The sequence below is a fragment of the Alexandromys fortis genome, unplaced genomic scaffold (assembly GCF_014885135.2).
Source record: "Alexandromys fortis isolate MF-2015 unplaced genomic scaffold, M_Fortis_MF-2015_v1.1 scaffold_75, whole genome shotgun sequence".
Taxonomy (NCBI): domain Eukaryota; kingdom Metazoa; phylum Chordata; class Mammalia; order Rodentia; family Cricetidae; genus Alexandromys; species Alexandromys fortis.
Window position 1 is genome coordinate 3,794,811 of NW_026067956.1, and position 27,796 is coordinate 3,822,606.

At 44.8% G+C, this 27,796-nt stretch overlaps 1 protein-coding gene across 2 annotated transcripts; it reads right to left on the bottom strand.

Annotated features, from left to right (window-relative positions):
* Positions 1-196: 196 nt before the first annotated feature.
* On the bottom strand, positions 197-27,796 carry Serpine3 (serpin family E member 3). Of its 2 annotated transcripts, XM_050152123.1 has the most exons (9): positions 27,547-27,796; positions 25,860-26,134; positions 21,043-21,279; positions 18,846-19,043; positions 17,095-17,293; positions 9,615-9,715; positions 3,186-3,272; positions 2,679-2,762; positions 197-309 (listed from the first exon to the last, which is right to left on the bottom strand). In XM_050152123.1, the coding sequence occupies exons 2-9, from the start codon at positions 26,119-26,121 to the stop codon at positions 266-268; spliced, it is 1,212 nt and encodes a 403-aa protein (XP_050008080.1). In that variant the 5' UTR covers positions 26,122-26,134; positions 27,547-27,796; the 3' UTR covers positions 197-265. The 2 variants fall into 2 exon arrangements, with proteins under 2 accessions (XP_050008080.1, XP_050008079.1); XM_050152122.1 differs by lacking the exon at positions 197-309 and having other exon boundaries at positions 1,079-2,762; positions 27,547-27,787.

Below are 27,796 nucleotides of genomic sequence, written 5' to 3' on the forward strand. Positions count from 1 at the left end.
CACACCGTAGAAAGGATGTGACCCAGTGTCCTGACTCATGCACACCTTCATCAGTCACTGCTGTGCCTTTTAGTGGTTTGGAGGATCCAATAGAAAAGATTAGGGTTTTTAGATTTGGAATAATTATGGGGAAAAAACTTCCAAAATTATTTTTTTAATTGAATTATTTTTAGATTAATAATATTTGGAAATCACATACCTTTAAAAGAAATTATAAATATTTATGAAGGAAAGCATACATAGAACATTCTTGAGATTTGCTATTTTAGTCAAGAGGATTTGAAACTCTCCCAATATTGAAGACAAACCCTGAAAAATAAAAAGAAGCATTTAATTTGACTTGTAGTATTTTCATATAACAATTCATTAAAACTATCTTACCTCTTCAAAATACCTGAAAGTAATTGAAGATATAACTTAGAGATGGAATTGTTGAAGTGATTCTCTGTAGTAGGAACTATACAAAATCCAGATTGACCTTTGGTTGTGAATTTGATGGGTTAAGAGTGAGATCAGTGGAAACACTGGAGTCATTTAGATAGGAGTTATACTTAAGTTGGAGCACCTGGGGAGCTGTCCTTGGAAGGGTCCTCATGTCACAGGCTGCTGGTAGAAAAATGCTCAGATCTTCTGCCTTTACTACATTATCCATTGTGAACCTTCAAGGGAGTAAGTAGTAAAATACCAGATTCTTCTGTCTCTGCTCACCCCCCCCCCATCTGTCTGGCATCATAATCTTTACATACTAATACTAAAACTTAGTCTCAAAGTTTGCCACCTATCAAAACTAAAGCTTAAAATTCCATCTCAGGCCTTTACCTTTTTAAAAATGGTGGGCAAGTTATTAAACTAGTGAAATTTCTACAGAATCCTTGTCAGCAAAGGTAAGCGTGGGGGGTATATTGTGGGGGCCAGTAGTTTTTAGTCTTTGAGGTCATAGAATGATGCTATGCTGGACAAGTGGTACTTTCCAAAAGGTTGGTATTAGACTTTAAGGGTAATTTTTCTTAGCGTTCTCCTATTTGTTGATTGATTGGTTAATTGGTTATATCAACCTAAGATTTGTAAACTCTTAACAGTGAAGGCTGAGGTTTTTTTTTTTTTAAGATTATTTTTTATTTTATGTCTTCAGTGTTTTGCCTACATGTATGTAAGTGCACCACATGTATGCTTGGTGTCTGGAAGCCAAAAAAGAAGAAAGTGTTAGATCCCCTGAACTTGAGTTACAGAATGCTGTGAGTTTCCATGTGAGTGTTGGGACCCGAGCCTTTATAAGTGAAGAAAATGCTCTTAACAACTGAGCTGTCTTCCATCCCCAGCTGAAACTTTATAATTCCTTCAGTAATGTCATCAGAACAGCCACCTTCTGGAAAGAAAAAGCCACAGGGACTAAGATTTGTGGTGAATTAGGGAACTAATTAGACCTGTATTTTCATTTTGATTAGTAGAACAGTTAAAAATTTATACCATTGAAATTGTGTCTTTTTCTAGTCCAACAACTTTACATGGTTTTTATACAGTTGAGTTTCAGAAATCTGTTATTTGTCATCTTATTGTTCTTTTTATTGTATATGAGCTTTTGCAGTGGCCCTTTTGTTCAAGGTTAGTCCTCCCTCTTGGTTTGAGGGCTTAAAACTTGTCTTTTTGTTAACTTTTTTTTTAAAAAAAAAAAAAAAACATACTCTCTGCTGCCTGGTCTGAGTGATCAGGGCCATTTTGTCTATTCGCAGTCACTGGGGTTGGGGTGACCATGGTGAAATACTAAGTGGACATTGTCATGATCCCCAAGTAAATTATTTTCCATGGAATGATTACCTACATCCTTTTTGTCATGAAATGTTCATTTGATTTCTAGCACAAGTTATGGCAGTATACAAATGATTCTCAGATAAAATGTTGACAATATTTCCTTTTAACAATCTGTGTTAAACTATGTTGATTTGTTTTTTTTTTCTTTTCCCCAAATAAAAGTAATGCCTGATGTTTAGTTAAAGTAGGTTCACCTTGGCTTAATTGTATTAATCTTGTTCCATATTGTTTTAAACACTACTGAGAATTGCCAACAACTCTTTACTGAGAATTGCTTCCTTCTGAGGCCAATAATTATTGCAGGAGAACAATTTGAGGGATAATAATAATTCAAAGTCTATTTTCAATATTGCTGAATTTTAGGGATACCTGCTTGTCCTTCTGTTGTGCTAGCTAGGCTAACCTGTGCCTCCCATTTTTGCATTGAGACTATTCTGTAGTGGTGCAGAAAAGTACTTGAGAAAGGCCAGCAAACAACATAGAAATGTGTGCATCCCTAAAATACTGTAGACTCTGTGTGACTTCTGTTATGTATCTTGACCTGAAGAAACAGTCTTTTCTAACAAGAAAGGCAAGATTTTATTGACCTGTGTTTTCATGATTTTTTTTAAGTTTTTAGAGTAGAAATCTACTCTTAAAAAAAAAAAAGCACTAGCTACAATTAAATAAAATGGAAAAGTAAAAGCCATGAAGGAAAAAGAGGTTCCTTTGTTCTGTGAAATAATTTCCCTTTCTCAGGATGTAAGACAGCAGCTGCTAAGAAAATACCATAGAAAGAACTAGAAGAAATAATTTGAAAATGGATGTGTAAAATTAGATTGTTAGGAGGAGGATAAATGTCTGAATCCAATTTTTAAAAGAGTCAGTACCTGTGCTATGTTCTCTCAGAAGAAAGATGAAGGGCCGATCTGCTTTAAAAACAGGAGTCCGGGACCGCCTCAGCAGCAACACAGCTGGGGAAAGAATAGACCCTGTCATGTTTCCTGGCCATGGCAAAGTACATGCAGATATAGATACATAGGTACTAACCTTGATTTGTCTTTAAGGAGTCAAAACACTTAGTGACATTTTACTGTGTGGTACTTTGGGACTGCAAATGGTGAAATTAAAGAGGAAAGATACTATTTAATCAATCCTGTGTCTCATTTTTAAAATATTCCATGAAGTAGCTTCCCTCAAAGGTAAAATCTGTATGATTTTATTCCTTGTTGATAGGGCAATGATACTTTTTACATCATTACTTTTCAAGATTTTGCCTTCTGTCATTTAAAAAAAAAATGTTGCATCACACCTGGTCTTGGGCTTAAGTGGTGTGGTTTACAACTGGAGTCAACTGAGCTGCCCCATGGTGCTGAGTGCCTGGCTTCTGGATGTACCTGTGGCTGCAGATGACCTGGTGCCCTCCTCGGAAAGCTCCATCTTGGCCTTGTGGGTTGCTTCAGAAACATAAAAGCTGTCTTGGCCTAATTTGCAAATGACAGAAACGTGAAGTGATTTGTTTACATTTTCTGTACATATCAAGTAAAACTTGAAGACTCAGTGCTACTAGTCTACAGGGAGTGGTTGTACAGAAAACTGCCAAGTCACGTTATCTTTCTACTACTCTCACGAGCTCTGGTCACTAGATTTAATCTGTCTTCCCCCAAATTAGTAGAGACTGAACCCATAAAGTTAATTTTAAATGTTAATATTAAAATCTTAACTTTAGCCTATACTTCTAAAGATAAGTAAGTCATTAGGCTCCCAAGAATGTGTTACAAAGTAGATACTGTCACCCAGGAATAAGTTCAACAAACTTTTAGATAGTTTCCCCTTGACTGTCCTCTTGGGCAGTAGTTTTTAAGAAGACACTGAAGATAAAAGTCATCGGATTATTTATGAAAATAATCCAGTGTTAGAAATGCCTGCTGCTGGGCTGGAGAGATGATGGCTCAGAGGTTAAGAGCACTGACCGCTCTTCCAGAGGTCCTGAGTTCAATTCCCAGCAACCATATGGTAGTTCACAACCACCTTTAATGAGATCTGGTGCCCTCTTCTGGCCTGCAGGCATACATGGAGGCTGAACACTGTGTGCATAATAAATAAATGTTAAAAAAAAAAGAAAGAAAGAAATGCCTGCTGCTCCACAACTACATTCTTTGGAACTGACTGCTGCTTTCCTAGTTTGCTTACCTTAAGGGCTGGAACCCGTAGAGAAGTGTGAGGTTACAGCTGTGTGTGTGTGTTAACAGTTTCAAAGATAAGCTTAGCAAATAGTAATGAGAGAACTTAGAAAGGGCTTGACAGATTTCTGTAACTGAACAATTCTCCAAAGATGAAATAATGTGTTACAACAAATGGTGAAGGTCGACATGCAGAAATAAGGCTAAGCTGCCCAGCCCTTCTGCTTGAGGGGAAGTGCTGATCTGGTATCACACACACCCAATCAGAATTGAGAATATCCAGGTTTCAGACCCAAAGCCCATTTCTACCCAATCCCCTCCATTCAAGAAACTGCCCTCTGTAGTACACCATCCAAGAGACTTGGGTTTTAACAGTCTTTGATGTAGGTAGGGAGCTTTGCACTTAGGTTGTTCTGCACTAGTCATGTGCACACAAGGAGATGGCCCCTAAAGGTTCTGTGAGACTAAAGCGAACCTAGGGTGCAGATTCTTGTGTGTCATTGCAGTGACACAATGGGATATCATGAGATGGTTATTCTCACTGTAAGGGAAAACTGGCGGTAGAGGATGGAAGGCGGAAGTCAGTGGATATTCACTTGGTGTCAGTGGAGAATCAGACTGTTTTCAGTGGTGGTCTTTTTCTGCTTGACTTTGAGAGAAGAAACAAGATTCTCTGTTAATAATTAGCTCCTTCTAGTCCACTGAACAAACGGTGCCAATATTAAAAAAAAATTCATAAAGAGCATCTTTGCCAGTTGAGGTTTTACTGTCTGACACGGTTACCTCTGTGTTGTCTGAACTACTTTAATATGATTAAACGAGTGCAACTTCATTCTGAAACCCCTTGTCAGATAACATGCAGCAAATCCCATGTCTGCATTGTTTGCCCCCACACACACCGGGTGTGAGGGGGGTCATTGTCCTGATATGAATGCCTCTTTGGTAAGCTAGGTTGGACTGTTTTGAGTGTCTGGAAAGGCAGATGAGTTGCTTAAGTAGCTTTTATCCCCACCAGATTCCAAGAATGACCAAAATTGTTTAATTGTTTGCATATCCGTAGCTGTTTGCATAGTCATAGCCAAGACTACTCACAGTATGCCACCAACGTCACATCTTTGAAATTCTCTGGTGAGAGCTGACCTTTCTGTAGACTGCTCTGTTTATCTTGTATTCAGTCTGCATTGTGCTCGCATTTGTCATGAGGCTATTGAAGTATTATGCCGCTCATGAACTAACCAGGAAAAGCAGAGGGGTTTTCCTGTCCTTCGCTTTTCTGAATTGTTGGCATCTGCTTTGTGCCATTAAAGGTCACAGCCTGTTTTTCCCTCAGAATCATGTGTAGGTGCTGTTCTGTAGCAATGTCTCCTTAGTTAATGAGGGAGATGCAGGTTAATGGAGCCCACGTGGTTGTGAGTAGGACACTTTCTTGGGACTGCTGATTTGGTAATGTTTGCTGTGAGCGGCTCCAGCAGGACTGCGGTACATAGCTTTCTACCCTCACCTCCCCTCTCTCCCAGTTTATTAGCTGAACTTTCTGGGAAGCACTTCCTAGCCAAGTATAAACATACCAGTGCCTACATACTGTTGCACAGCAAATGTGAGGGATTCTTCTCCCTCCTTCCCAGCATGCTGCCCATTCCTCCTCTGTGATACTGCCTATTCAAGGCTACCTACCCCCTTCCCCCCATCTTACTGTTAGCTCTAGCAAGTGGCCATTGTGGCATGTTCACTTTACTGCCTGGCCCAGCTTTCAGAGTAATGCTTAGTACTTGCACGTGTCAAGCGGCGTATGTATCCAGGACTAAGCACATTGTGGTCTTTGGCAAGGGTTTAATTCCCATTCCTTTGGTTGGTAGGTGCCATCATCCTTTTATATACAGTTGGTCACACATTAGTAAATCATTGTCTGCATTTCGTCCTTAACTCCTCATCAGGACAGGGATGGGACATTTGCTTCCTTTTTCTGATCGTGATTTCCTTTGGGAAGAACTTGTCGCTTATCTTTTCCATCCTTTAGGTATGAGAAGTGAAGGGTAGGTATGTAATGTACCACTGCAGCTGGCCCAAGACATAGGAAAGTGTCTGGAGGAATCTTGGGTGGCTCAACTAGCTAGCTGGTTGCTTTCTCATTCTCTGCTTACTGCTTTCCGTGCAATGTGGACTGTACTGCCTATGGCCCTCTAGACAATTGCCTTATTCAAATCATTGCATGTAGTTTGAACTTCTTACTGGACAGAAATTGGAAGTTGACTACCTGCTTAAGAAAACAAAGACTAAGATGGTTTTTAAAGAGTTTGAAATTTGTACCCAAGCAATACCTGAACTGGAGGTATGAGTTTCTATCAAAGCCTGCTGATGGTACCTAAGGAAGGGGATTGCCCAGAACAGGTGCCTACCCGTTCTCTTCAGTGAGAAAGAAACCGCAGCAACTTGATAACTTTGTAATCTGTAGAGACAAGGTGTTAGTGGGGACGGAGAGCTATATCTGGGCTCAGGTGAGATCTGGAATATTGAGTTTTTAAAATGCCAAGAAGGAACAGAGAAGTGTTTTACCCCCCTGGGAAAGGAGAATTCTAAGTGATTCTGACTTTGGAATCAAGTGGGGGGGGGGGGAAGAACTTTGTTGGGCTTTCTCAGTAATACAAAGTATGGTGACTCCTTGTTAATTGAAGAGAGATGGCTCTGTTTTTTCTTTTCTCTTGTAAAAACTGCAGATAGCACTGATAAGATGGCTCGGCAGGTAAAGGTGCTTGCCTCACAAATCTGATGACCTTGGTTCCATCCTTGGAAGCCACAGAAATGGGAAAGGAGAGAACTGACTTCACAGAGTTGTCTCTGAGCTCCATACTGTTCATGTACTCCTTTACCCCAGCACGCACACACAATAAAACTTTAATTTTTAAAACCAAGATTGTTCCATACAATTGGTGAGGTGGGTGGCAACTTCCCATTTGTTTCAGTGGCCTTGTCTCTGCTGTAGGCAGAAGCCCACTTGGGTACTGACGTGAGTGGTCTTGAGTTATGTTTAAAGACAGGCATCGGAAAGCAGTATCTTAGTTGGCAAGCTATATCTATAAAGGGTCAGGTATTAAATTTTTTTTAACTATCACCAGTTTTATGTCTGTCCCAGTGACTTGGCTTCACTACCATAGCTAGAAAGCAGCTTTTTGTTATTATTAAATTGTTTTTTTTCTTTTTTCTTTTCTTTTTCTCGTGTAACAGCTCTGGCTGTCCTGGAACTTGCTCTGTAAAGAGATCCACCTTCCTCTGCCTGAGATTAAAGGTGTTCACTACCACAGCCCAAAAGATTATTTTTATTTATTTTTTTAATTTTTTATGGTTTATTTAGCTTTATTTTATGTGCATTGGTATGAAGGTGTCAGATGCCCTGGAACTGGATTTTCAGACAGTTGTGAGCTGCCATGTGGGTGCTGGGATTTGAACCTGGGTCCTCGGGAAGAGCAGTCAGTGCTCTTAACCGCTGAGCCATCTCTCCAGCCCCCAAAAGATTATTTTTAGTAAGTAGCTCTTAATTAATAAAAGCAAGTGTTGTGCCATCACTTGACTTCTATATTATTGGAACAAAACAATGGAAGAAAATTATTAAGTCTCAGTAAAAAGCATGAATACAGGCCCCAAATTTATTAACACATGCTGGATTTTTAAGCCAGATCTGTGAGCCTTGAATTATATTGGTTTAAACAAATGTAAGTAAATGAATTGCATTAGATGTGAGCCATCTCATTGGTACTCATAGGACTTGGTAACAGGCTGGGGTGATGGGTCAGTTGGTAATGAGAACCCAAATGGGATTCCTTGAACCCATGTTAAAAAGCCAAGGGATGCGGTACATGCGTACAGTCCCAGCACTGCACAGGCTGGGAGGAGCAAGGGAGAAAGGCAGTGGAGTCCCATAGCTTGCTGCCCAGTGGAGCCTAATCCTAGTGAGAGATTCTGTCTCAGAAACAGTGGATCGCTCATCTTACAGGCCATGGGTATTTTTACTTACAGTGGGACTGCAAGCTACAGGACCACTACTGTTTAAGGACACAAGATGGACATTTGAATATGTCTTTCTTAGATGCTGAGGGAGAAAGACCAGGAATTATGAAGGAGCAACTGATTAATGCAAATGTTGTGGAAGAGAGGGCCAAGAATAACCTCAAAGCTGCTTTTTCCCCCTCCCTTTTGGTACCAGGTACGAAACCCAGCATCCTAAAATTTTTCATTCAGATGTAAAAGTAATGAAATTTCCATCAGCCACAGGGATGCCAGAGCTGGATTCTGAAGCCTTGAGAAGATGACATGCTTGCCCATTATTGAAGATAGAATGTGCATAGCTTGGCTGTCCCTTGCCCCTTGCCTTTGATCGTTTTGCTGTTATAGCTTTCCTTTCCTGTAAGTGTCAAAGCATTCCTCTTAAGAAGAAAATTTCTGGTTGATATTTTCAACTAAGCCAGCAGTATTGCCTTGTTTCTAATTGTATGCCTAGTATTGTGGACAGTAGAAAACTTTACTATTGTCTTTGTACATTTAGACAAAGAGGTGGTAGATGGGTTTTGTGTGTGTGTGTGTGTGTGTGTGTGTGTGTGTGTGTGTGTGTGTGTGTGTTGGAGATGGGACCCAGGACTTTGTGCATGTTCAGCAAGTACTCTATTATGAAGTCTTAGCCCAAAGATGGCAAATATTAGTACTCTAGATACTTCCTGCCATGCTTTATTGAATAAGTAACTTGCAGTTGTTCTGTCTGGTCACATCTAAAGCACAAACCTGGACTTGAAGATCAAACTCCCATTATTGTCTGCAATTAAGGAATATTCTGAACCAAGTTTTAGTGCCAGGTATTCCAATGACCTGGTGTTTAAAATGGTAACTTCCAAGTTCATCAAGTAAAAGCATTGTCTAGACCAATGAGAACATCTGTTGCAGTGTTCTCTCCTCACAGATAGTCTGTGGCGTAGGTACGGTCCAGGGCCTTATGAGTTGGCCGAAGTTGAGACAGTGGTTCCCTCAAGAAATTCTCAAAGTAGATGTTACCATTCCTTTTCTCTTGGGCGTGCAGTGTAAGCTCAGACTGCAGGCAAGCATGGTCCCTAGTGATCAGCAGTAGCATGTCAACTAAGGAAAAGAAGTTGAGCGTGGATGCTGCCTCTTAGGGCAAGGTCGTAAGAGCAAGGGAAATTTGAGGAATGGATGAAGGAAAGATTTATGCTTAGCTCATTACAAAAGGCAGGAGGAGTTAAAGGCAACCAGGAAGGGAAAGGGTAGAGACAGGATGACCATGATGCTGATGGGACAGCAGAGAGCAGACTGAAGGTTCCGGTGCTGCCTTGAGTCTTCATGAGAGTCTGGTCATGGCAGAGGGAGGTCTCTTCACCTATGGCCACTTGCTACACTATGATGGTGCTTTCCAAGTCCATGCTTAATATCCCCAAGGAGCACCCTTCACTCACCAAATCTAATCAGAACTGGACTGTTATCAGAGGCACCACATTCTTATAGAAAGCCAAATGCTTTATTCTTTTAGACAAGTGTTTTACTGTCAAAAGCTCTATGGAAACAGTTAAGGTCCTTTCATCAATATAACAAAACTGTCCCAAACATAATGCCCCCAAAAGATTGGAAGAATTGAAAAATGGCTACCTGAAATTCCTTTCAAGTTAGCTTTGAGTGGGTCAAAAAGATCAGTGATACCCCATGATCTTAAAATGCTTTTTAAGTCAAACTGGTTTTGGATCCGAAACCTGCAAAACAAAAGCCAACTATCAGGTGCCATTTAGAATTCACACTGCTCTCTCATACATACTACATGGAGGTCATAGCACACTGGAATTCACCACTCTGTGTTTTTCATTGTTCCTCCTCTTGAGTCATACCTGGGGCTAACTTGACCCCTCCGGGCTTCCTCCCAGCTTTGTCTATACTGCTCATTTGTGATGGCCCTGTTTCCCTTGACTGCCTTTAAATAAGTGTCCATCCCTCAGCTGTTATCTTCCTACTCAGATGGCCTGACTTTTTCAAGATGGTACTAGAGTTAGGGCCCAGGACCTCCTGCTTCCTCACCAAATTTTTTATTGCTTGAGCTCCACCCCTAGCCTAGTCACTCTGGTTCTTAAAGTCCAATTTGCAAAGTTGTACTCTTAGGGTGTCCAGACCAGTCTGCGTCCTATTAATATTCTTTATGACATCATAAGTGACCTGAGAAGAGAAGATACATCAGCCCCTGTTTATTAATAATATTTAGTGAGTGCTCACATTGTGGTAGATACTAAGATGAGAACTTCATAGAAATGATTCCATCTTCATATAATGGCTATTATTCCTTATGTAGTAGATGGAAAATTCAAAGCATTATGTATTTTAAAAAAACCTGCTCAAGAATGCCCTAATGAGTAATGGGGTGTCCCTCAGTTCAAATCCAGGCTATGAGAGTGTGGAGCCTAGCCATGATCACTGGGACTTCGCTCCTCACATTTGGATAGAATCTCAGACAGAATGGATGCAAAAACAGTAGCTCTAGTACCTTGTATAGCTTTTCTGCTGTGTAACACAGTTTCATGTTTGCTGTGTGCACTATGTGTGTGCCTTTGATGTGCAGCAGAGAAGGAACTCAACCTTGAACTGCCCAGACACCACTGAGAGCAGAGAGACTCAGCTCAGCCTTTCCCCAAGACAAAGCACTGATTTGCTGTCGAAGAAGCCTTCAAATAGACTGCTACTGCTCTTTATCTTTGAAAATTATATATAGTTTAAATGGTCTTTTGTATAAACCATACATAACTTTAGAAAAACAAAAAAAAAATCATGGAATTTGTCTTCAGCCCAGGAAACATTCTTTTTGAAAAAGCATAAATGCTGACTGTACGATTAACGCTATGGACCTGGCTTTTTAATTTGTTTCCTCTCAGCAGGAGCTTCTTTCCAGACCCAGCGGCAAGTTACCTCACCTCTATTTCCGTGTTATGTTTCTTTGTGCAATAAGCGTGACAGCGGTAAAATCTAAATAGGGTTGTGACAATTAAATGAGAATTTGTGTAAAGGGTTCGGTACAATGCCCAGCATGGCTAGGCACCTAGCGTTGTGTTTTGATTGTGGTTTCACAATAATATTAAGAAACCAAAGACGTGGTGGGTGAGGAAACTGAATAATGTCATGTTTTAGTAAAGTCAACAAAAGTGGCATCTGATTTCAGAAGATCCTAGTGGTGCTCCTATATGATTATATTATATTATATTATATTACATTATATATTATTCCAATGGTGCTCCTATGTGATTATAAAGGCAGAACAGGAAGGAAAGGCACGGTAACTGGAGCAAACAGCGGAGATGCTGCCTGCCCTGTAGAGAAGCTAGAGTCATATTTCATATGAACTCTCAACAACATAGTAGGGATTGGGGTGAAGTGAACTGAGTACAGTTAAATCCAACATCATATCAGTTCTGCCACCACCAAGTAGGGCTTAGAGAAAGAGTGCAAGATGTGTTTAGGCATGAAAATAAGATAAGAGCATGTTAATACAGATTACGTGCTCATCTCAACAGTTAAAGAAAAGGCTTGTGACAAAATCTAACACCTTTTCCTGATTAAAAATCAACAGGACTTGGGGGACGTTCAGCGATAGAGCACTAGCCTAGCCTGCTTGGACGTTACTACCGAAAACAACGACAAGTGATGCCCAAACAAAAAGCCCAACAAGCATCAAATAGTCAGCCAGCTTGGGACGTGAGGTGACTCACAATGATGAAGAATGTCTACAAAAATCCCCGCACCTAGCATCTTCCCTTCAAGGTTCCCATGTAAGATCAAGAACAAGGAGGGTGTAACTCTACAAGCCAGATCACATCAGAAGGGAGGTGGAGGCTAGTGATAGAGCCCAGTGGTACAGCACTTGCCTGGCATACAAGAGACCCTGAGTTCAATCCTCAGTACCATGAAAAAAAAAAAGTTGTAAAATAAAATATAGTTTAAAAGAGGAAGAAGTGACTCTATCTGAATTTGGAGATGACTTGGTCTTACTTGTAGAAAACACTGAAGACCACTCAAAAACCCTCTTAGAGCTCATTTGAGACACCCAGAAGCACAAAACTCTGTCAAAGAAACAACTGAGTGGAAGGAAGGCATCCCAAGCCCCCAGCCTGAGACACCCACGTCAGAAGACAGCACTCCCTGACTGGCATCCGTATCCGAGACATCCTCGTGTCTAATGCCAACTTGCTTGTTTGGGGCAGAAACTGGTAAGCTGATCTTAAAATTCATAAGTTAAACAGTCTCTAGGAAGAAGAGAACAAAATTAGGCTCACCTCCTGATTTCTAGGCTGACTGCTGTTCTAGGAGCCAAAGTGGCACAACACTACACAAATACAAGAATCTTCCCATAGAATGAACCCGAGAGTTCAGAAATAAGCCCATACATCTGGTATTTTTTTTTTTTTTTGATGATGAAGGAAAGAATGATACTTTCAACAAATGTATAGGATACTGGGCAATCACCACATGCAAACGCACGAAGACTTGGCCTCCTCCTTACACCAAATGCAGCTGACTCTCAAATAACATGGGCTTCGACTAACATAGGTTTTTCTTTTGTTTTTGGAAATTTTGCATCAATTTGAAAACTTCACAGGTGAACTATGTAGGCTAGAAAAATAACGCTGAAGGGGAACGCATGTCATGGATACATAGCACATATGGCTAATTTGGCATTTCCTACCAGAAGATATGTACAAGCTAAGCTTAGCATGCACTTAGAGACTGTGGCACGCCGCAGTTCCGCTCTTCCAACCCTTGCAAATGTGAGCAGATGCGCAGATGCTGTGTTGAGTCATGAAGGCAGAAGATTGACACCTGCGATTTACAGTGCATTACACGGGTGTGATCATTTTACAACCTCTTCCGCTGAACATCTGCAATACCCCCCACTGTTCCATGATATCATCTCTGTGAAGGTGGTCATAGAAGTGTGGACATCACTTATTTTTAACCATACATGTCGTGCACAAAATATATACGGTAGAACTGCTTGATAGTGGGACAAGAGCAGTCAAGAGCAGGCTATTAGTAGTATTTTTGAAAGCCAAAAATTACATGCAGATTTCCTACAGCAAGGAGGGTTGGTGTCCCCTGGACCTCAAGTTGTCACAGGTACAATAATTAATTCACAGTGGATCAAAAGCCTAAAGTAAGAGCGAAACCTATACCTTAAAATTCTTAGGAAAGCTAGGCATAGACTTTGAGACTTTAATTAGGCAATGAGTTTTAGGAATTACACAAAACAGTATCTCCTAGAAATGTCTGCATAGACAAGACCAGAACAATGGTGATATCAACGGACCTGTTACGATGGAAGGGGAAATTTTCTCTGGGTCATACCCCCAAGAAAAACAACTACAGGCAGCTAATGACTGCAGGTATGTGACAATAATGGTAATTTGAGGAGGGGTTCAAATGAGGGTAGCTGGGAGGGCCTAGAAGGAGGAAAGGGAGAGGGAAAGTGATGTTATTTCATTTCAGTTGAAAACACTGAAAAGAAACGCTTAAATAAAATACAGTGTACCCATGTACTAGAATATTACTAAGCCATTAAAAGAGACGAGATAGGTGAAAAAAGCCCCATAAAAGGCTCGCTGCGTGAACTATCCATGCAAAGAAAATCCACAGAGAAAGAGTAAAATAGTGCTTGCCCAGCGCCGAGAAAAGATGACTGATCAATGTGGGTCTCTTTCTAAGGTGACGAACATCTTCCAGAGCTCGGAGTCAGTTGGAGGTGTATCTCAGCTGATAGAGTGCTCGTCTAGCGCATACAAAGCCCCAAGTTTGATCCCCAGCACCCCATAAATCAACTGCCCTGGTGCACATCTGTGAATCCAGGATTCAGGATCCAGAGGCAGCAGGAGCAGAAGTTCAAGGTCATCCTTGGCTTCGTGAAACACGCTCTTTATAAATTATAAAATTTGTATTCATGGCTGCACAATTTTGTAAATAAACTTTAAAAAGGGGCATACAGTGTGTACTTCTTTATCTATTTATTCACTGAGACAGGGTCTTGCTAAACAACTGTGGCTGGCCTAGAACTCTGTAGACCAGGCTGGCCTCAAGCTCACAGAGATCTGCTTGCCTCCGCCTCCTGAGTGATGGGATTAAAGGTGTGCGCCAGCATACCCAGCTCAAAGAACACTTTAAAAATGACTTTTATGGGCAATATATCCCATCTAGAAGAGAGAGAAATGTCCTTCAGAAAGTGTTGCATATAATGGTAGCCAGCAGCTTCTTCAAAGAAGAGCAAAGCTCACTGTGTGTGTGTGTGTGTGTGTGTGTGTGTGTGTGTGTGTGTGTGAATTTGAATATTGCTTGGGTGTGTCCCCAAAGGTTCTTGTGCTGGAAGCCTGGCTCCCAGGGTAGTGGTATTGAGTCGGCAGGGCCTTTGGGATGCAGGTCTAACAGAAGGTGATGGGTCAGGACAGCCCTTGGGAGGTAAACATAGTTCTGCTGTTGCTTTCAATGGGAGTGGTTCTCAACGTAAAAGAGGAAGTCAGACCCTCAATCTCTCTCACATCCCTTTCCACCCCATGACTGCTTCTGCCACCATTTCATCTTCTGTGCCATGATGCAGAGCAGAGGAGATGCTGGTGCCAGGCTCTTAGATATATGGAAGTACATTGTATATATAATGTGTGTGTGTGTGTGTGTGTGTGTGGTGTGGGTGGGTGGGTGGAGAGAGAAAGAGGGAGGGAGAGAGAGAGCGCGCGAGAGAGCCGTGTACTAGGGCATAAACTGGAAATGATTTAGGTCTGGATTTAGACATATGCCTTGGACCATGGCAGACACAGCCAGATTTTTGTTTGTTTTAGACAGAGTCTCACTATGTACTTCTGGCTGACCTGGGCTGTTCTATATTCCTAAACATATTATTTTCTAGTTTCAGGCATCTATGGGCTCTTGTTCAGTGAAATCTATCTGATGACCATAGAGTACATTCTACTAAATGGAGACTCACTGACTTGAGCAAACCAGAGGTAAATTCTTACCCAAAAGCTGGCTGTGCAGTGGGTGGTAGCATCAAGTGCCTTTAAACCTGGCGCTAGAAGGCGGAGGCAGGTTGATCTCTGTGAGTTTGAGCCAGCCTGGTCTCCATAGTAAGGTCCTAACTAGCCAGGGCTACGTAGTGAAGGGCTGTCCAAAGAGAAGAGGGAGAACAACAAAACTGTGGCTGTGTCTATTATGGCCCAAGGCTTATGTCTACTAAATCTGAGCTTAATGCAGTTTTAACTTTTGGGTTTATTCCCTCAAGCAGGGGTTCTCAACCTTCCTATGCTGGGACCCTTAATACACTTCCTAACATTGTGGTGACCCCCAACTATAAAATTATTTTCATTGCTATTTCATAACCTTAATTCTGCTGCTGTTATGAATTGTGATGTAAATATCTGATATGTGGGACATCTGATATGAGATCCCCGTGAAAGGGTTGTTTGACCCCCCCACAATGGGTCATGACCCACAGGTTTAAAATCGCTGCCTTAAAAAGTTTACAACTAAGCTTTTTGTTTGTTTGGTTTTTTTTTTCCTTTGGTCTGGTGTGTGTGTATGTAAGGTTGCTTTTGTTTATGAAATAAATGGCTTTTATTTATCTAAAAAATCTCCTATTCGTTTTGGATTAGATGCTTGGTACCTTGGGTGACTGCATATATTTATCAGAATGGGGAGGTTGTTTAAGTCTTTGCCGAGGCCCTCTGACCTCCTCCTCTGTCTTGTGTTTTCAGGGTCGCTGTTGAGGGCCTGGGAGAATATATGAGTGTCATGGTCTCCTCTCTCTGTAGAGCTGAGTGTTTCCTGGGGAGGCCTCCTTCCATTAGCCGCTCCAGGCCGAGCTACTCTTCTCATGAGAGACGGCAGGTTCTTGGCTGGGCTGCCCTTTCTCTCCACACTGACTGCATGAGCTGTCTTCCCTCCCGCACTAATTAGCCCCAATTGCCACAAGATCAGGGGCTCTGGTAGGGGCCGAGCCTTTGGCTTTGAAAAAGGGGCTTTGTCTTGGCTTTGAGTTCATCTTGGCTCTTCGTTATGCCTGATCTCATCTTAGACCTGGGCCCTGCCTCCTTGGGTTTCTCCTTGTATTTTTTTTTTTTTTTTTTGTTCCAGGAGATGCACTTATTTTTAAGAGCCCGAGGGAGGGAGCCCTGCCAAGGCCTTTGCCTGTACCCACTGGGAGCCCTGGCCTTGGAGTGTGACCAAGGCCCCAAGTGGACAGGACTGAAGAATTCATGGCTGCCAGTGAGCTCCCCGACATCAATGCTCTGCACTTCGTGCTGACCTACAAAGCTATGCTGAGCCTTTTCTGGTTTCAAATTGCCGGACCAGCTCATCATTCGACAAACTCTAGGCAGAACTCTTTTGTAAAACAATGAGTTTTGCTAACGTTGTTGCTTTGGAAAACAAGAACACTATTACTATTTTTTTTCAATTTATATTTATATCTACTGGATTTTCTTCAAGGACTGAACCTCTCCACTTAGAACAAATGTATCTTCAACACAAAGATGTCAAGTCTTGAATTTACTAGCTAATAGAGACAGGGTCTCATGCAATTGCTCAGGCTAGTGGGGGATCACTCTGTAGCCCAGACTGGTTTTGAACTTGCTGATGACCGTCATCCTAACAATCTGGGTTTACAGCTGTTCTGCCATGCCTGGAAAAGTCTGGAATTTTTATGTCCTAATTTGGCTTCTAACTAGAATTACGCACATGCTTTCTCATTTACACAAGCCATCTTGTCTCTTTGGTTTGGGGGCAATGACAGCTGTACCCACAAGGGTGCCACCTTACACTTCTCTTATCCTGCAGTGGCATGCTTGCAGAGCAAGGAAGGGACCTGAGTCAGTTCGGTGAGAGTCATTCATTTCAGGAAGACCGGGGAAGTTAACTCAACTGTATGTGCCATGTTCTACTTTGCAGTGACTTTAGAATCGCCTCAGACCCCAGGGAACTTCTCCTTGGCCTAAGTTTATTTGACTTAAGCTAGCCCAGTGAGAGGATGGGTCTTGGAGTCTGATCATTTGACTCTATGTACAAGCCCTACTGGCTACCACAGTCATTCCCTTGTGAGGAAGGTGTAGCCACTCACCTGGGGAGGAACACATCCATTCTGGTTCTCTTCAGCCTGGTGGCCCAGAGGTGGATAGCTCTGGCTGTGAGGTGTGGCTCAATGCAGTCCAGAGGGGTGTCCTTGTCTTGCGGAAGCACCAGGAACAAACTGGCTGCTCTTCCCAGGTACATCAGCTCCAGAACGTCTACCCTGTGGCCAGCAGCATCCTGGAACTGGCCTAGGGGTTCAGTGGGTCAGGGATTAGCTCTGTCCCAGGAGTCAGAGAAACCAAACAATGCCACAACCTGGGGTAGGCAGACTTACAAGACAGCAACAGTAAAACAGGAAGGAGTCTGAGACTGGGAACTGTGAGGTGACATCAATGTGGGATTCTCCTCTGTATGCTGTGAATATGTTTTATTACTGGTTGTTGATAAAGAAGCTGCTTTATTGGCCTATGGCAGGGCAGAATATAGCAAGGTGAAAAATCCAAGCAGAGATAGAGGGGGAAAGAAGGCGGAGCCAACCAGGCGCCATGTAGATGCCCAAGAAGCAAGTGGTAACAAACCACAGGGCTCATGGTAAAGTATAAAATAATAGAAATGGGTTAATTTAAGATGTAAGAACTAGATAGAAATGTACCTGAGCCATTGGCCAAACACTGTTGTAAATAATATAGTTTTTGTGTAATTATTCAGGTCTGGAAAATGAAAGAACAGTCCCCAGTTACATGACATGGTCCTTTACTGATCCTAAAGCCATCTAAGATCTCCAATGGGGCCTTTCTCAAGGATTCACTGCAGCTGAGCCTGCTTGGACGGTGTCTTGAGGAAGCCTGTCTAGTCTGGGCTTATGGCGATTCAGGCTCTTCATGTTCTCTTGTCTTTAAAAATGATTTTTAATCCGCATTTCTTATGGAAACTCCCCAACTCTTGAAATACCACCCAGACCCAACAAAACACGCATCCTGACTGGATTTGGCTTGAGGACCGATCATGTTTAACTATGACCTAAACAGATAGGTCTCGGGATGGGCAGCAGGGAGTTTGTGGGCAAAGAAAATTGCAGGTTGAAGACAAATCCAGGCCACCAAGGCAGAGGGTGATTGCAGAAGGAGGGGACAGGTCAGGTGACAGAGTCCAGCAGGACACATTAAATAGGGGGGGGCGGGGGGGAGGGATTGGGTGCTGCTGGGGGGGTGGAGGGAGGAAGGTGGAGGCACGTGTGAGGTGAACCCATTGCAGGCTGAGGCTCATCCTTGGCATCCTTGGCACAGAGCATGCTGGCATCTACAGCACACATGAGGCCACCAGGCCTCTGCTGGCACTGGGACCCGCCCCCACTGACCGAGACTAGTAACCATAGGCAGGAGGGCCATACAGAGCAACGCCGTGTCAGAACCAGGAATCCTGTGGTCTGCAGGCCTTTTAGCCTTCATTTGGTCCTGGGTGGGTGTTAGCTATGCCATGAAAGAGTCTTCTAGGAGAGGTGTTTGGTCCAGACATTTTCAATTTCACATGAACATGTGCAGACTCAGGGCAGAGGCCAATGCCATGCATGATTTCTCTTCCACATCTGTGTCCTCAGCATCCAGATGGGCACACCATTCAAGGCTCCTCTGTCAGCCTCCTGCTACGCTGGACTTCCCTCCAGTCCACCCACAACCTTGAGAAAGGACCCTTCTGAAAACATGTGTCCATCCAATCCTGTAAAGCAGAGGCCACCTCCCTCTCTTGCCCGAGTTGCTGGTTTCCTCCGACTTTCTGAATGTGGACAGGACGGGGACTCACCATAGCTGACCTCTGCCACCTGATGCATCGCGGGGACTTGAAGGACGAGGCCGTGGGCACAGGTGAAAGGCAGGGTCTGTGAGGCCATGGAAGAGAATCTCCTTTGCCAGGTGCTTTGGAAGGTCATGGTGCTCACGATGGAGAGCCAAGAAGACACGGTGCCAGCCTCCCCTGACTGTGGGCTACTCAGGCTCTCGCCTGTAGATAGAAAACCTTGTTCTCTCTCTCTCCCTTTCTCCTGCTTCATGTTATTTTCAGTTTACCACAAACGTTTTAATTCCTTATGCTGCCAAGGGACCCACAGCTGCTAACTGGCTTTTAACTTATTGTCATGGAAACGGAAAGTGAGAACGCGGTCTCAGAGTGGGTCCCTGATGACTGCCCTCTGGCTCAGGGGCAGCGAGGCACCTTAGAACTTGAACCACAGCCTTCTTGCTAGCATGTATCCATTGTGGCTTCCTTGCCTGTTTCTAACAGGTGCCCAGAATGCCCCTGGCTCCACTGAGTCATGTCCCAGAGCTCAATAGGCGCTGTCTCTCCACGCAGACGCTTGCATGGTGGGGGGTTTCAGAACCAGAGAAGACTGCACTCTGCCACCCCCGCCTCAGAGCCCACTAATTGCTGAGCTGCGCCCTCACCACACCTTCGCTGGGGCAACTATGTTCAGAACGCAGCCTGGGAGGGCTGTGGTTAAAATGTCATGTAAGAACAGGAAGGAGCAAGCAGGACCATTGCTATAGAGACAGCTGCTGTCCTAGGCCGTCAACTGTTTAATAAATATACTCCGTTCTAGGTTCTGCCTAGCTGCTGGACAAAATCTCCCTGACTTTTTGTTGTCATTCTTCATCTTCCAGATGAGAGGAATGAGGCTCAGGGAAGCTGCTCACATACTGTTATCCACCCTGTCACCCACCAAAAGATCCCTGCTCTTGAATCTGAGCAGAGTGGCTTCATATGCATTGCTTCAAATGGCTCTACCAAGTCTTTCTTTTTCTTAAAGGGAAGCCAGGCCGGGAGTTGGAAACACTATGTTAGATTTTGAGCGTGTCCCCTGGCAGCCCAAGAAGGATACAGGGACTCACTCCTTAATTAAAAAATATTGTAACCATGTGTCTATGTGTTTGTCTCCGTATGGGTATCTGCACATGACAGCTGGTAACCCTGGATGCTAACCAAGGGCATCAGATCCCCCACAGGGGGATTAAAGGCCCTTGTGACCTACCTGGTCCACCCTCTTAACTGCCGAACCATTTCTCTGGTCCCAAGGATCACTCCTTATAAAGTAAATTGCCGAAGACAGCACCGAGCATGTAAAGATAGAGTCCACATGTATCCCAGCTTCCTGTTCTGTGTTTAAGCAACACTGGATCTTGAACATTCTCCATTTATCTGACTCTTTTGTGTGCTTACCGAGAATATGGTAGTCAAACTGCCTGGATCAGAATCCTGGCGTGGTGGCCCACGGGCAAGCAAGAAACTCAACCCTTGGTCGTTCAGTTCCTTCATTTGTAAAATGGAGACAGCCCCCCCCCCACCTTTGAGGATTAGTGGGTGAGTGAAATGGAATCAAATTTCAAAGAGCACTAAATAAATAAATAAACGAACGGCTAGCAGATGGCAGTGACTTCCACCCACTTCCTAGCAGTCACAGCACACGGTGGTTGCTGCTGATGGTTGGATTATGCTATGCGTAGAAACCTCCAATAGAACCAAGCGAAACTTACTGATTATAACTTGTCCTTGTGTGTGTGTGTGTTTCCTTAACCTGAGTGTCCCAGAAGCTACTTTTCTGCGCCCTGCTGCATTTTGCTCTCACCCAGGGTTAATTGTAGGCGAAAGCAGAACTTGGTGAGAAACGGCCTGCGGACAGTGTCATGGGACCCATCCCGTAGGGTATTTCCAGAGGTGATCGGCTTTGAGAAACACCTTTTGGTGTCTGTGTGCTTAAGTATGGGTGTACATGTGCGTGTACGTGTGTATTTCTGCTGGGGTGTGAAGAGGAGGAACAGAGGAGCCCTGAGCCAGCTGCGGTTGTTTCACAGACCATGTGTGCCCCTCAAAGGTTATCTGCCTTCTCAACTTCTGCTGTAACTCAGGGCATCCTGAGCCTCACCACGGCTTCGACAGAGGATGGGCAGCACTACTTCTTTGTAGCCCTCCACCCTTAGCCCTGCCAAAGACGATGGCTTTCCTTTACCTGTGCTCTGCCTGGGTGAGCCCCTCGAGACCTCCTCCGTGGTGGTGCTGTTGGGCTCACTAAAGTCGGCTGGCGCCAGACTGCTGTTGGTCCACCAGGAGACCTGCTCCACAAAGCAAGGAGACAGAGGCGTTCCGGTTTGCATGAGAAGAGTGCAGGCCAGCTCCATCCCGATGCCTTGGCTGGAGTTGTGCAGCGTGGTGTAAACAGTGTGCAGGAACTCCCTCACTCTCGGGTCTGTGAGGAAGATGTGTTTGTCAGGGCTTGCGCAGCTCCCACCCGCAGGTGGTCTCAGAAGCTGTGTCCACCCACAAGTCCCTCACTGGAAACGGCACAGCTACCTCAGTTGAAACCCACTGGCCCTGTAGCTTAGAAGTTGGGCAGAAAATATGCGAGATCCCAAACCAATCTAGATGGAAGTAGAAAAGCTGTGCTTTCCTGACTTCCTGAGTCAGGGGCATGGCTGAGTTCTGGAAAAGAGTGTAGCAAGCTTTTTTGTTTGTCATCAGCTCACAAAATGACACGGAGATTTCTTATTAATTATGAAAGCTTGGCCATTAGCTTAGGCTTGTCTCTAGTTCTTGTAACCTAAACGAACCTGTTTCTGTTCGTCCGCATTTTATCATGTGATTTGGTTACCTTTCCTCTGCCCTGTATGTCTGACTTGTTCTGCATCCTCTTGTCTCCCATGTTCCTAGATTCACCCTCCTGACTTCCTTTCTCTCTGCCCGGAAGTCCCTCTTCACACAGTGTCTGTTCCACAACAAGGAGAGTGTAGAGCTGGGGTATGGCAGGCCCGGTGGGTCATGATGGAATTTCTAGCATTAAGGCATAGAGTTCTGGGTGGTGTGGTAACCACGGTGGGCAGTGGCTAAGGAGCTGCGGTCCTAGTTAGGCTTCTGCTGCTGTGGTTAAACACTGAGGAGGAAAGAGTTTATTTCACCTTACAGTTTACAGTCCATCACTGAGGGAAGTCGGGGCAGAAGCTCAAGGCTGGAGCCTAGAGGCAGGAACTGAAGCAGAACCCGCCACTGAGTCAGTCAGTTAAGTTTTGCCAAGCCATTTACCTCTAGTGTTAGTCTGTGAGAATCAAATGACATACATTCAATGTGCATTACAAAACAGAACCCTGCCAGAGCTTGGGAGGTAGAGGCAGGCGGAGATCTGCGAGTTCCAGATCAAGCTACAGAGAAATCTTGTCTCAAAAAAAAAAAAAAAAAAAAAAAAAAAAAAAAAAAAAAAGCCCAAAACAAACAAACAAGCAAAACAAAACAAAAACAAACAAACAAACAAACCAGAACCTTTTCCCTGGGGCTAGACCACCTTTAGGCCTCTGTGCTAAAATGTTCTCATTAATTTACCTAAAATAATAATGAAAATGCTTAGAACCTGGAGCATTGGAAAACTGCGCATTCCCCATGCACCCAAGACGCAGAGAATCCAAGCTGGGTCTGACTCAAAAGCCTCCTCCCTGAGGGCTGGTTTTCACAGAACTAGAAGTTGCTATGCAAGCTTCCAAGGGAGGAAAGCAGCCAGCAGTCCTACCCAGCAGAACCACAACAATGACCAGCATGGTACGAAAATCCCAAAGGTGTAGTAGTGGCACGCATACCTTGTCAGTAACCAATAGCTGTCTAACTGAATTTAAGACCCATTCAGCAGGACGGGAATCATCCTCGGTACGGGAAGCCTCGCCAACCACAGGGATCTTAGAGGAGAACCTCCAACACTGCTTTACTAAGCCAGCATAGTTTCCAAATGCATTCCAAATGGTCCTGTAGTGCCCAGACCTAACTGATAACATCTGCGGCATGACTCCTTCACCCCAGGAAATACAGTGAGGGAGAGGTGGCTGAAGGATGGCAAGAAGGAAGTGGACCAAGTGATCTACCGTGAGACTGTCCCCTACAGGTGGCAGGGAAGATTTACCCATGACATCTCAACAATATGGCTGCCTGAACAAGGACAACACCAATAAACATACTAATAAAGAAGGGGATCTCACGGAGCCTCAGCCCTGCAGGCGACCAAGGAAGCTGAGAAAGGAAGAAATAGCCCTCTTTATGGAAGAGCATCCCCCTGATTGGTTATGCAATTCCAAGTGGTCAAGCCTTGAAATCATATATATACAAGTAACATTAAGTGGACTAAACAGGTTGTATTTATATATTTAGGTGTGTGTGTGTGTGTGTGTGTGTGTGTGTGTGTGTGTTTGAATAGAAAATAAAAAGAGGCCATGATTTCAAGATGGAGTAAGGGGGTAGGAGGTATGCTTGGGAAGGATTTGTGGGAGGAAAGGGAAGAGGGGAAAATGATGTAAGTATATTTTAATTAAAATATCAAGAATATATTAAAAGCTAAATCTCGTGTATTTGTGTGTTTGTGCAATGCTCACAGAAGCTGGAAGAAGGTGTTGCATCTCTTAGAGCTGGAGTTACAGGTGTTTGTGAGCTGTCTGACACGAGGGCTGGGAACCAAATTTGGGTCCTCTGCAGGAGAAGTGTGCACTCTCAGCTGCTATCCTATTATGGGCATCTTCCCAACACCTTTTAAAAGAGAGGCTGGGCTGCAGCAGGGGCTGGCACTGGTGTGTGGTTTTAAGCAGGGCACACAGCGCAACTAAAATGGAGAGAGTGGTGAGGAAGGCTCTGAGAGGATGGCCCATCCCTGTCCTTACGAACTGATGATGGTGGCGCCACGAGAAGGGAAAGCAGTGTGTGGCTCAGAAACTTATGGGGACTGTGGTCCTGCGATAGAATCCCTGACATCCAGACAAAGTCTAATGGGCTCTGCGAAAGCCCTGATTTCATCCTCCTCCTCAATCAACCAGTTAACCAAGCATCATGATGGCATCTGGTCTCAGAACGGACTCTCCCTTGCATCCCACCCAAACCGTCCTGACTTGTGTGAGTCTCTTCTGAAGGCTGAAGGGGCTGCCTTTTTTTTTTTTTTTTTTTGTATTGACAGTTCTTCTTCTTAATCATATCACACATAATGTATTCTGGGAATCCTCTGACCCGCTGGTGGAATCACAAAAACACACGGCACCCACCCCATCTAGAAAACACATGGCACCTACCCCATCTATAAAAACACACGGCACCCACCCCCATATACAAAACACACGGCACCCACCCCCATCTAGAAAAACACACGGCACCTACCCCTTCTACAAAACACATGGCACCCACCCCATATACAAAACACACTGCACCCACCCCATATACAAAACACACTGCACCCACCCCTTCTACAAAACACACGGCACCCACCCCATCTACAAAACACACGGCACCCACTCCCATCTATAAAAGCACATGGCACCCACCCCATCTACAAAACACACGGCACCCACCCCCATCTATAAAAACACACGGCACCCACCCCATCTAGAAAACACATGGCACCCACCCCATCTAGAAAAACACACGGCACCTACCCCTTCTACAAAACACATGGCACCCACCCCATATACAAAACACACTGCACCCACCCCATATACAAAACACACTGCACCCACCCCTTCTACAAAACACACGGCACCCACCCCATCTACAAAACACACGGCACCCACTCCCATCTATAAAAGCACATGGCACCCACCCCATCTACAGGTATTGCTCCCCTGAGACAGAGGGGCTGCCTTCAGAGTTCTCCTGAGCGTAAACCAAGCCCCTAAGCAGTCGTGGCCCTTACAGTAGGAGCACCACAACACTTGGTGTGCTGTGCTGTGCTGACTCTACTGGGAGCCTGTGGACCTGGGCACTTCTCTGGTGTATAACTGCTGGGAATGACTAAGTTCTAAACACTACCTTTGGCTTCAGTTGTCCCTAGAGAGAACAGACCTATTTGTTATCCAACAGGAGAGTAAGACTTGTTTTAGCAGTGGCCAGTGTATGTACAGAAGGGGACAGGCAGCTCAAGTGACACTTGGGAGACATGATGAGCCCTAACCTTGACTTGCCAGCTCAAGGGTCCACAGCGAAGGAGGCCATGGCCAGGCTGGGTTGGCATCATTTCTTGTACTTCTGACAAATCTTAGTTCATACAAAGACCATGCCTGTCATTTTCAGTGGCACGTTTATTGCTTTGAGGCAGGGTTCTTCCTACACAACAGAGCGGCCTGATCTGAGAAATCTGCCCCAGCCACTGCAGTAAGCTTTTAATTGGCATCCAGTTCTGAGATCGAGAAGGGAGGTCATGTTTGCCGAAGCCTGTAGTTGGTCGGGTATTGAGCTGCATCTGGAGTGTAGGTTAACATGGGCTGAACTGCGTGCTAAAGCCTCTCGCTGTCAGCAAAGCTGTTCTGAGATACACAATGTGTAGCTATAAGCTGGTGAGTTGAGTACTACCCAGAAATCACAGAATCGTGAAAACAGGCTGGTCAAAAGCATAGTCTTGGGTCTAAAGAGTTTGCACTTAAGTCCAGCCCTGCTCTTGATCGACCATGTGACCCCCAGCAAGTTGCCTCTACCCCGTGCTTATCTACTTCCACAAATAGGGGTGGCAATGAAATCACCGATCTTAAATGGTGTTGAGGCCATCAATGCATGTTTATAAGGTGTTTCCCACACTGCCCAGCCTCAACGAGCACTAGAAAAGGGGCAGTGACTCAAAACAGGGATTCTGCCGTGAGGCTAGAAGGGAGTCTCCACAGCCAAGAACAAACGTGGCTGTAAAGTCTGAGTACTTCCCACACAGCCGCACTTCTGTGCCCCTGCGTACTAGGAGCTGAGCTCCCCAGGCTTGAGAGTCCCTGAGCGGAGGGAAGCAGGGACCCCGGGGTGAAGAGGAAGCGTGGGAGAACAGCCTCTAACCTTGCACGGTATATCCCAGGGCACTTGCCAGCTCCCAGCCCGTGTTTCCCCGGGCTCCAAACTGCAGGATCTCTAGGGAGAGGGACACACTGGCAGGTGAGATGACAAAGTTGGTCCCGTTTCTCTGTGCTGCTGCGCTCCGGTAGAGGTGAAGGGCAAACTTGGTCTTCAGCAACCACAGGCCTTCGCTGAGGGGGCTGCCTCCTCCTGCCGAGAAGCAGGAGGAGAGAGGGAAGAGGGGGACCAGCAGGAGAGGCAGCATGGAGGCGGAACACCTGCAGTTCAGAGGGAGAAGCAGAAGGAGGGATGCTGGTGACAGCGATGGGAACAAGTCGCCTGGGAACTGGGGCACCCGCTCTGTTTCCAGTGGCCGGGAATGACCAAGGATGGTCTCATTGCGCTTTCTTGATTACCCACCATGATCCTACCTGCCTAGGCCGCTACACTGGTCTGGGATCCTTTGGAAAACTCAGCGACATGCTTGAAGATCTGCTGCTGTTACTCACTGCATGTGTGGCCTTGGGAAAGTCCTGATTATATCGAAACACACCACTATGTTGGGAAAAGAAATGCCAAAAGTGCTGCCTATTTCTTGTTTCATGGCTCGTAGTCTGTTTATGGCTGTGCCACGTTTGTCGTGAGTGGTTAGATCACAATCAAAGATTATCTTCTACGCTAACGAGAACGTACGTTCTGGGTTAATATTCTAAAAAGCATACTTGCCATCGCAGCTACAGTCCTGGTGACTGTGCTCTAGAGACTCCTCAGTCGGGAGAGAGTCACGCGGCTGTGACAGACCCCAGCCTTCAAGAGTGCTGCATGAAATAGCAAGAAGGCAGATGTGCATCCAGAGACTGACGCACGGGATAACTTGGCCTAGAATACTAGCATCCGTGTAACGCGGACTACTCCACAGGGAGGAATCAATCAAAAGAAAGCCCCCTCCCCCCAGAACAGGAGAGTGTGAGTAAGAAAGTCAGGCCAGGGGGCTGGAGAGATGGCTCAGTGGTTAAGAGCATTGCCTGCTCTTCCAAAGGTCCTGAGTTCAATTCCCGGCAACCACATGGTGGCTCACAACCATCTGTAAAGAGGTCTGGTGCCCTCTTCTGGCTGCAGACATGCACACAGACAGAATATTATATACATAATAAATAAATAAATATTAAAAAAAAAGAAAGTCAGGCCAGAAGAGAGCACGACCGGGGCCTTTCCAAGGCTACACCAGTGCACAGACAGTAGCCGTCTTCACTGAGTGCTGTAACTCTGGGGCCAGACAAGGCTGATGGGAGAGGGAGCACTTCCTACACAAGTTTCCTACACAAGCTTCCTATACAAGCTTCCTATAGAAGCTTCCAAGCAAGGCCCTGAGCCCAGTGCTGTTCACTTTAGATGAAGACCCAAGAGAAAAAGCCATGTCTTCCAGCCCTTCCTTTCATCGCCAAGCACAAATACCCACGACCTTGGAACCCAGGGAGTGAAAATTTGCAATGGGTGTGTGGCATGTGTCTGGAGAAAGTGGACTTTAGTCTAGGGTCATTACCAAAAGCTTTAAGTCCTACCTCGAGAGCTCTTACAGCATTGACGAACTCACCAAAACACTAGCAACCCTCGGCAAACAGACTTGGATGCCCAGGCTCCAGGTGAGCCAAGTCCTGTCGTGGCTACTAGGGATGACCCTCACACTCACCGGCTCTTTGATTAAGTGGTTCTTTCCTTGTTCAGTTCTGCTCTTGTGTCTCGAGCATCAACACGCTGCCCTTTTTAAAGAGTGGTGCAGAATGTGCTCTGAATCACAAGACACCCCAGGGAGGAAGCTGGCGATCGTCGCCTCTGCCGGCGATGTCTCTACCACTCGGTCCAAATTCCTGCCATGTGGAGGCTCTGCCAGGAGAAGCAACTCAGCTCCAGGCAGCAAAACCCAGATGAGAACAGAGTAC